Source organism: Sipha flava, unplaced genomic scaffold (assembly GCF_003268045.1).
Source record: "Sipha flava isolate LNK unplaced genomic scaffold, YSA_version1 18025_pilon_pilon, whole genome shotgun sequence".
Classification (NCBI taxonomy): Eukaryota; Metazoa; Arthropoda; class Insecta; order Hemiptera; family Aphididae; genus Sipha; species Sipha flava.
Genome location: NW_020272158.1, coordinates 1 through 11,251, shown reverse-complemented (window position 1 = coordinate 11,251; position 11,251 = coordinate 1). Strand labels below are relative to the sequence as shown.

General features: G+C 28.5%; 1 protein-coding gene across 1 annotated transcript; it reads left to right on the top strand.

Annotated features, from left to right (window-relative positions):
- Window positions 1–40: 40 nt before the first annotated feature.
- On the top strand, window positions 41–10,512 carry LOC112680741 (the record flags this gene model as incomplete). The annotated part of the gene is made up of 4 exons (XM_025550928.1): window positions 41–242; window positions 501–688; window positions 4,215–4,460; window positions 10,315–10,512. Coding segments are annotated over exons 1-4 (834 nt in total), but the record flags the coding sequence as incomplete, so codon positions are not given.
- Window positions 10,513–11,251: the final 739 nt, after the last annotated feature.

Below are 11,251 nucleotides of genomic sequence, written 5' to 3'. Positions count from 1 at the left end.
AAAAAAATACTTAATAGTAGCAACATGCAATGCAACAAAAATGGCTTTTGCAAAAGCCGTTGCAAACGCAACTGGGGCAGAAACAATAAAATTTTTAATGGAATTGATAACATCATATGGAGTTCCCAAATATTTTTGTAGTGATAGAGGCACTCACTTTAAAAATAAAGAAGTAGAAGAAACATGTAAACTTTTAGGTATTACACAAGTATTCTCAAGTGCTTACCACCCACAAACAAACGGTATGACCGAACTAATGAATAAAATAATATGTAATAGTCTTACACATTATGTTCATAAAAATCAAAAAGATTGGGTACTCTATTACAAAATGATTGTATTTGCATATAATACATGTCCAAGTTCTAGACTTAAAGTTAGTCCTTTTTATTTACTACACGGTATGGAAGCAAACCAACCAATAGATAATAAAATTATACCAACTAGTGATAATTTCAAAATTAACGATTCGTTAAGAAAACTACAAAAAATTCGTAAAGAAATACCAGAAATAATAAAAAAAGAACAGGAAAAACAAAAACTTGATTATGACAAAACCCATAGAACAATTACTTTTGAACCAGGTCAACAGGTATTAGTAAAATTTCATTTTCAGGAGCCAAATAAAACAAAAAAATTAGCTCATAAGTACAGAGGACCATTTAAAGTAGTAGAGAAAATATCGGATGTAAATTACAAAATAGAATTAATATTGAATGGAAAACAAACCACAGATATTATACATGTTCAAAGATTAAAACCATTCTCTAACTAACTAAATAAAAACTAACTGTAAATAAAAAAAAATAAATAATAATATAAGTAAGAACTAACAATAATTATAGCATAACATAATAACTAAATAATAATAAGAGCGTAACAACACCTTTTTTTTTATAATCATATTGTGTTTTAGAATATGTTTCAGTACACAATAATATGTATGTTCATCCTGAGAACATGTAGTCCAATGGAGCCACTGAGTATCACTGTATCATCAGGGGCATTTTTCAATGAAATCAAGGAAGCGATTACCTATGATAAGAGCATCCCTTTAATATATACTCAAAAGACAATAACAGAAGAATCCAACTTTTCAAATAACTTATTGGAAGTAGAAAAATATTGTAAAAACAAAAACACAACTTACTGTCATACTCTAAAACAATGTTCTTCATTGATAAACACTCTTCATTGATAAACTCTAACATAGACAAAAATAAAAAAAACATGGAAAAACTAGAAGAAATAAGTAACAATAAAATCAAAAACTATAGAACAAGAAGGGGAATACAATTCATAGGGGATTTTTACAATTTCTGTTGCAATATAGCTACAGAAAAACAAATAAAACATTTTTACACTAACGAAGAAAAATTAAAGGAACAAGCCGATAGACTTAGAGATGTTTTCGTATCAGATCATAAAGATCTAAATACTATTACAACCCAACTTAACAACTTAACTACACAACAATAACGGCGGGTAAATTAGAGATTCTAAAGAAAAGCTTGGAACAATTTTACGAAGAAGAAAGGGATAACGGTTTGTTAGAAAATGCAAAAATAGACAAAGAGATAAAAGGGGTACAAGAAATCATTTTTTATGTAATTACAATGTTAATAAAATTCATAAATTATGAAAGGGAATCAAGTACACACTTACACTGCAAAATAGGGAAAATTCCTCCAAGACTCATTAACGTAAACATACTATATGACGATTTACAAAAATTAACAAAAATATTAAAAAAGGACGGATATGAATTAGCCATCTCAACAGACGACATTTCTTCATACTACAACATCCCAATAACAGAATGTCAATTTTCTAAAACAGAGATTTTAGTAAAATTAAAAATACCGATCCGAGAAATAAAAACCAATTGGAAACTTTTTCAATACATCCCTGCCCATTTTAAATCAAATAATTCAACGTGTATTATATATTCCGAAAAAACATACGTAGCGGTAAATAAAATAAATAATGAACATAGGATCATTTCAGGAATAGGTCTACAACACTGTGACCCTCCTGTTACAGATTTATGTTACATTCCAAAATTTTCTTCAGATATATCACTAACGCCAAAATGTGTCGAATCAATTTTTAAAAATTCACCCCTAAACGAAATTAACAAATACTGTTACTTCCAATGTGTAACACAAGACGAAAATGACGATACAATAATTAAACAAATAGGCATTCATACTTTCGCAGTTACAAATCCACAACCAACATTATTTATTAGAAACGGGATCGGGGAAAACACAGAAATACAAGAACTAAAAATTAATTATGAACACCCTGGACTAATTAAAGTAAAACTACCGTGTGACCACGAACTATTACAAAATAAAAAGGTAATAATCCCAAAAATGTATCCCTGCGAGTTAATTAATACAAACACACTAACAATACAACGAGTGTTACCAATATCTTGGACCACTTTAAAATCTTTAAAAATTATACACGAAGAACAAAAGGACAAAATGTTTTTCACAAATTTAACTGAAATACTAAATCATGATTGGAAAAAAAACATCCCAAACTTTCATATAAACAAACAAATAAAAGACCCCGAAGAATATTTCAAAGAAATTGTTTTAGAAAAAATGCCACAAAGACTAATAAATGACCTTTTGGGAGATATTATATATATTACATGGCTATCCATATTAACCATAATCATACTATTTATCATCTATAAAATATATCCAATAATAATAGCAGTACAATTAATGATGACAGCACACCAATTACCCCCACCTATTCCGCCTAGATGATACATTTAAACTTAAAACATACAACGTTAACTAATACAAATACATACATTTCATATTAAAATTAAAATAATAAAACTAAATCCACAGGAATCGACAGGAACGACAAATTCAATAGCGGCAACCTCCAACACAGGCAAATCGCTAAATAAAAAAAAATATATATATAATCACTGTATCAAAATTAATACTATTATATTCATATGTACTTACGTATGTTTAAACATATATGTAAAAAAAAAAAAAAAAAAAAAATATATATATATATGTAAATAATAATGAATCACTATTACATAATTAAAATTTTTTCACTTGTAAACTAGCACACAACTAGTACAAACAAAATTGTTTAGCTTATAAGAATCAATCAATTGTATGCAAAATGTGTGGATGTAAACGAGAATCGTATGTAAAAAAAAAAAAAAAAAAAAAAAAAAAAGTGTAATAAGGTTATGAAAATTATTTATGTATATACTAACTAATATAACAATAGACAAAATATGAAATTACAGTCAAATAAAAATCATCATTCGAAACTCTACACAAAAATTTAACAAAGTGCCCCACGAAAACGCCGCAGACGGATCAAGTTAACGTCCACGTGGTACAGACCGCGGACGTAGGACACATAAAGATCACTGGCGTCGGACTTGTTATAGTAATCCAACACCGCAAGAGACAGAATGATCACATCACGTAAATCATACAACTCATTTACGTCCATGAACCGAATATAACAGCAACGAACATGTAAAGATCGAACAATCCTACCACGAACATGAACAACAGGTTTGGGACACATGATGGACAACAACAGATGAAAGAATGACGCAAGAATAAAACATGACAACAACACAAGCCTACTCAGACAGAAACTACCACAAAAAAAAAACGCAACATAAACATATTTTATTATAACAACTAATCAAAATATTCCTTCTATTTAAAATATGAGGACATATTTTTTCTTAACAACGGGGACTGTTGTATTAAGCAATACTGTAAATTCGTAGTCATGACATATTGTAATTAGAACATAGGAAGTATTAACTCTAAACACTATTTTAAAAAATATTTAACATAGATATAAGAACAACAATTGTAATAACTTTTAGCATATAAGCAATAAATATGTGTAAGTAGGTTAAGATATGATATAAAAGAGAGGAGGATGAATAATAAAGGGGCTTCTGGTGTGTGGTCGTGTGACTCGACCACTGCTTAGGGCTTATATTCTCTAAAGTGTAATATTGAATTCTGTTGTGTGTTTATGTCTGTACGTACGATTTGATCGGCGTATACGACAAAGTGGCGCCCAACTAAGGCTCGTTACCTACCAAAGTTAAATTGTGTGTGTGTGTTCTTACATTTTTTTGTGTACAATTGTCTGTACATACGAACATTTTATTTTCGTTATTTTACGAAACCAAGTCTGCGCGTATATATTTGTGTATACGATTGACTGTATACACGATATTTCTCGACGGATTTGAGAAGTTTTTTTCGAAGTTGATTTTCGACAACAAGCCAGGAAGAACGTTTTCTTCTTCTAACACAGTCAAATTCAACGACATTATTGAAGCATTGGACGGAAAGCAGAGGAAGTTCCCTGAATCCAGAACGCGGTCAATCTCGACAGCAACATCGTTCAGAGCGATATCGAGAACATCAACAGGGGTAAGTATACTCAATTTTACTTCAAAGTAAATTTTTTTTTTTTGAGTGTTGTTGCACACATAATATTTTTTTTAAAATATATTAGAGTATCCATTATACTAGAAAAATAATTCCAAAACTTCTTCATACTGTAAAATTTTTTCGAATAAAAAAAAAAAAAAAAAAAAAATTTAATTTTAAAGGACATGAGCAAAAATAACATCTTAGAATTTTCAATAACAACGTTAACAGAGATTTACAATAAAAAAAAACCTGAGTTAATTGACATTTGTATATCACAAAATTTAAAATCAACTGGAACAGTTCGAGAATTAAGAGCTCGTTTATCAAAATATTTTAAAGGTAACATAGAACTTGACGATATTAGAGAAACTTTAACAGAAAGAGAAAAACAGGCTGTAATTAATATCTCAGTGGAAAATAGAATCAAAACAGAAGGTATTGAGCTTGAGGAAAATTCAGAGGAAGATAACAACTATTATAACTTAAAAACGAAAGAGGAAGTAGAGAAATCAAAACAATTATATGAAAATATCAATACCAAAGCTCAGGACATAACTAATACAATCGAAAAAATTATAAATAACGGTGAAAATCAATACATAAATAACTCTGACAACACATATGAATTATTAAATTTTAGCGAACAAAACACAGAAGGAAACCGTAGTGACAATTTCGATAGGTTTAACATTTTAAATAAAAGTTTCTATAACAAAGATAAGAATATTATCCCAGAAAATTCAGAAAAAGAAAACAATTTAAATACTTTAAAAATTAGCAATAATACTTGTGAAAATCATATTACTTCTGACAACAAAAAAAATAAAGAAGTGTCATTCGACGATAAAAATAAAAAAAAACAATCATCTAACGAGTTAAAAATTTTACAAAACATGACCGACAGAAAAAGAAATTTACAAATGACACCCGACTATTTTACAGGCAATGAGGATGTAAAGAAATTCTTAAAACAATATTCTATGATAACTGACTTTAATAACTGGGACGAAAAAGATAAACTAAAATTTTTACCAATGTTTGTAAAAGGAACTGCGAGCAATTTCTTAGACAATTTAAATAATTTAAAAACAAATTGGACATGGAAAGAGATAGAGGATGCGTTTATTGATCAATATCTACCTATTGATTACACTACCATTTTAAAGACAAATTTAGAAAATAGGAGACAGGGAGAATCAGAGTCGGCAACAAGTTTCATGGCTGAGATCGAAAGTTTGTGCAGACAAATTGAAACTCACATGAAAGAAGAGGATATATGCATTTACATTTTAAAAGGACTAAAAGAGAATATTTTACATACAATTTCTATGCAAGATAATACAACTTTAAAAAAATTAAAAGAAAATCTAAAAAAATACGAACTTATGCAACATAGAATTAATAACAGAGGCCCGACAATTAACAATTACACTGACTTACTGAATTTACAAGTGACTAAATTACAAGAGTTTCATAAAAATAAAGAAATAAAAAAGAACGAGGAACACACTGAAAACTTATTATTAAAAATAGAACAACTTACGGAAGAAGTCAAAAGAATGAATATGCTGGGAAAGAATACAAATAGATCTGTAGATTTTAGAGAAAATAGATATTATGACGATTATGAAAACAAGAGATATTATAGAAATAATGAGACAAGAGGCCGTGATTATAATAGAAATAAAGATTACTATAGGAAACCAGAATATAGATACAAAAGTCCATACCCAGGAAGATCGCGAGAATCAAGCAGGGATTCAAGAAGATATAATAGAAACCGATCTTTTTCGAGAGATAATCAGCGTAGAAATAGAGATAGATCATATTCAAGAGAGAGACCAGACTCACGTGAACAAAGTTACACTAGAGAATCACAAAGAGATAATTATAAGATACAAGATAGTCGAGATAGACAAAGCAGATCAAGGACACCGGAACAATATAGAAATAAAGATAAACAAAAAGAAATGAGAGGTGAAATGGAAAATATAACGTGTTATAAATGTGAGAGAAGAGGACACTATGCTACACAGTGTGATAATGTAAAAAACTAAGAGAGACCGGGTTTGAAGCAAAAATCGGACAACAAACTCGGGAAGAAAAAAAACAGTTTACTGAAATAGCAAAAAAAGAAAAAGAACAACATATACTTTTTGTAAAAAACTGGTATGATAATATACAAATAGGTCACATAGAAAAAATTAACCAATATAAAAAAGAACTTGAAAACAACTTCGGACAAAATAAAAATGAATTATTAACAAAATTAGATAACATTAAAAAGAAAAACCAGGTTTTATCCATAGAAATACAATTTCAAAATAAAAAAAAACAAGCAATAATAGACACAGGTTCAAATATATCTTGTATTGAGTATTCTTTCATAAAAAATAAAAATTTAATAACACCAGAAAAACAAACAACTATTACAGGAGCTGACAACTCTATTCTAGAAAATATGGGTACGACACAACTAAAAATAAACATATTAGAAACGGAATACGAAATTAATGCTTACGTAATCAAAGGTTTAACATGCGAATTTTTATTAGGTAATAATTTTTGTTTGAAATATAATTTAGTTATAGACTTTGATAACAAAACAATAAATTTTAAAACGGGAGATAGTATTAAAATGGACAAAATATGGGTTGAATACAATGGGGTAACTAACATAGAAAAAGAAAAAGAAAGAGAAAATATAGTAGGAAAAATTATAGTAACTCAAGATATTTTAATTCCACCGAAAGTAATAACTAATATACAAATTAAAACGGATATAAAAATAGACAATAAACAAATGATTATAAATCCAGTGAATCGCTTAAGTCAAAAACATTATTTAAAATTAGAAACAAATATTTTAAAGAAAAATGAAACAACTATTCCAATTTACAATTTTTCAAATTTATACACAAAAATATATGAAGGCACGGTAATAGGTGAAATACAACAAAATACTAACGTCTTTACAATAAATAAATTACCAAATGAAATAACCGATAAACAAGGGACAGTAATACAAATATCAAACGATTTAACAAAAGAACAAAAGGCAAAAGCATTGATTTTAATATCCAAATATAAACATTTATTTACTTCTGATCAACTTGATTTAAATTGTGCAAAGGTAGAAGAATGTGAAGTAAAATTAAGTTCGGAAAATCCGATATTTCAGGCACCTTATAGAGTTTCACCCGCGCAAAGAGAAAAACTTAGACTTTTAACTGACGAAATGATTAGAGCCGATATAATAGAGCCTAGCAAAAGTAATTATGCAGCGCCAGTTTTTCTTATACCAAAAAAACAAAAGGGAGAATATCGTTTTTTGGTAGACTTTAGGAAACTCAATGAACAAACAATAAGTGATAGACATCCAATACCACGCGCCCAAGATATATTTAGAGCGTTAGAAGGAGCAAAATATTTTTCCACAATAGACATGGCACAAGGCTATTTCCAAATTCCAGTAAAACAAGAAGACCGCTCAAAATTAGCTTTTACAACAGATTTCGGGTTATTTCAATTTAAACGGATACCACAAGGCTGGAAAAATTCAGCGCCTATTTTTCAAAGAATTATCAATCAAACTTTTAGCGAATATTTATATAGGTCTATTGTAGCATATTTAGATGATATATGTTGTTTTGCTGACGAATTCGAAAAAGCATTACATAATTTAGAACAAATGTTTATTAGACTAAATGAAATAGGTTTAAAATTAAAAACTAATAAATGTCATTTTTTTCAATCAGAAATAGAATTGTTAGGACAAAAAATATCAAAAAACGGTTTAAAACCATTAGAACGAAATATAGAAGCCGTAAAATTATTTCCAAAACCAATAAAAATCAAGGACGTTAGAGCATTTATTGGACTCTGTTCATATTATAGGAAATATATTAAAAATTTTTCAAAAATAGCTAACCCACTCATAGAAATCACAAAAAAAGATGTAGGATTTAAATGGGAAAAAGAACAAGAACACGCTTTTGAGTATTTAAAACAAGCCATTACTTCGGCTCCGGTATTAGCACATTTTAAAGACGGGAGAGAAATTTTTATTACTACTGATGCATCATTAGAAGGACTAGGAGGCATTTTAGAACAAGAAGACGAAAACGGAAAAAAACACCCTATAGGATATACGTCAAGAAAATTAAAAGGAGGGGAAAAAAATTGTTCAACTACAGAATTAGAAATGGCAGCTGTAGTATTTGTAATAAATTATTTTAGAGAATACTTGTTAGGCAGAACATTCACAGTTTTTAGTGACCATTCTAGTTTACAATATTTTAAAAACATGAAAAATCCATCTTCTAGGATAACAAAAAGTATTTTTAAATTAATTGAATATGATTTTGTAATTAAACATAAACCAGGCTCAGCTAACTTAGCAGCAGATAGCTTATCTAGATTTCCCATACACCTAACAGAAATAGGAAAAATTGATAATAATGAAAAAGAAATGTCTATAGAAATTTTAAAAACTGAACAGTCTAAAGACGAATTCTGTTCAAATATTTTAATAGGTCTTAAAAATATAGGCAGTGACAAATATAAAAAAAAATCACGAAGATACTGTGTGATAGATAACGTACTTTATTATAAACAATGGAATAAAAATGAACTGATCAAACTTATAGTAATCCCAAAAAATTTAATTAATACTATTTTAAAAGCCTATCATGAATCAATATTTAGCGGACATTTCGGTATTACAAAAACACTTGCAAAACTTAAATTAAAATACCATTGGAATAATATGATCAAGGACACTACAAAATTTATTAACTCTTGTGTTTCGTGTCAATTAGTAAAAAATCCGATAGGAAAAACTCCAGGATTATTACAGCCGATACCAATAGATTCAGGCAAACCATTACAACGGTTAACCTTTGACTATCTTGGACCACTTCCTCCATCTCATGGAAAAAAATACTTAATAGTAGCAACATGCAATGCAACAAAAATGGCTTTTGCAAAAGCCGTTGCAAACGCAACTGGGGCAGAAACAATAAAATTTTTAATGGAATTGATAACATCATATGGAGTTCCCAAATATTTTTGTAGTGATAGAGGCACTCACTTTAAAAATAAAGAAGTAGAAGAAACATGTAAACTTTTAGGTATTACACAAGTATTCTCAAGTGCTTACCACCCACAAACAAACGGTATGACCGAACTAATGAATAAAATAATATGTAATAGTCTTACACATTATGTTCATAAAAATCAAAAAGATTGGGTACTCTATTACAAAATGATTGTATTTGCATATAATACATGTCCAAGTTCTAGACTTAAAGTTAGTCCTTTTTATTTACTACACGGTATGGAAGCAAACCAACCAATAGATAATAAAATTATACCAACTAGTGATAATTTCAAAATTAACGATTCGTTAAGAAAACTACAAAAAATTCGTAAAGAAATACCAGAAATAATAAAAAAAGAACAGGAAAAACAAAAACTTGATTATGACAAAACCCATAGAACAATTACTTTTGAACCAGGTCAACAGGTATTAGTAAAATTTCATTTTCAGGAGCCAAATAAAACAAAAAAATTAGCTCATAAGTACAGAGGACCATTTAAAGTAGTAGAGAAAATATCGGATGTAAATTACAAAATAGAATTAATATTGAATGGAAAACAAACCACAGATATTATACATGTTCAAAGATTAAAACCATTCTCTAACTAACTAAATAAAAACTAACTGTAAATAAAAAAAAATAAATAATAATATAAGTAAGAACTAACAATAATTATAGCATAACATAATAACTAAATAATAATAAGAGCGTAACAACACCTTTTTTTTTATAATCATATTGTGTTTTAGAATATGTTTCAGTACACAATAATATGTATGTTCATCCTGAGAACATGTAGTCCAATGGAGCCACTGAGTATCACTGTATCATCAGGGGCATTTTTCAATGAAATCAAGGAAGCGATTACCTATGATAAGAGCATCCCTTTAATATATACTCAAAAGACAATAACAGAAGAATCCAACTTTTCAAATAACTTATTGGAAGTAGAAAAATATTGTAAAAACAAAAACACAACTTACTGTCATACTCTAAAACAATGTTCTTCATTGATAAACACTCTTCATTGATAAACTCTAACATAGACAAAAATAAAAAAAACATGGAAAAACTAGAAGAAATAAGTAACAATAAAATCAAAAACTATAGAACAAGAAGGGGAATACAATTCATAGGGGATTTTTACAATTTCTGTTGCAATATAGCTACAGAAAAACAAATAAAATATTTTTACACTAACGAAGAAAAATTAAAGGAACAAGCCGATAGACTTAGAGATGTTTTCGTATCAGATCATAAAGATCTAAATACTATTACAACCCAACTTAACAACTTAACTACACAACAATAACGGCGGGTAAATTAGAGATTCTAAAGAAAAGCTTGGAACAATTTTACGAAGAAGAAAGGGATAACGGTTTGTTAGAAAATGCAAAAATAGACAAAGAGATAAAAGGGGTACAAGAAATCATTTTTTATGTAATTACAATGTTAATAAAATTCATAAATTATGAAAGGGAATCAAGTACACACTTACACTGCAAAATAGGGAAAATTCCTCCAAGACTCATTAACGTAAACATACTATATGACGATTTACAAAAATTAACAAAAATATTAAAAAAGGACGGATATGAATTAGCCATCTCAACAGACGACATTTCTTCATACTACAACATCCCAATAACAGAATGTCAATTTTCTAAAACAGAGATTTTAGTAAAA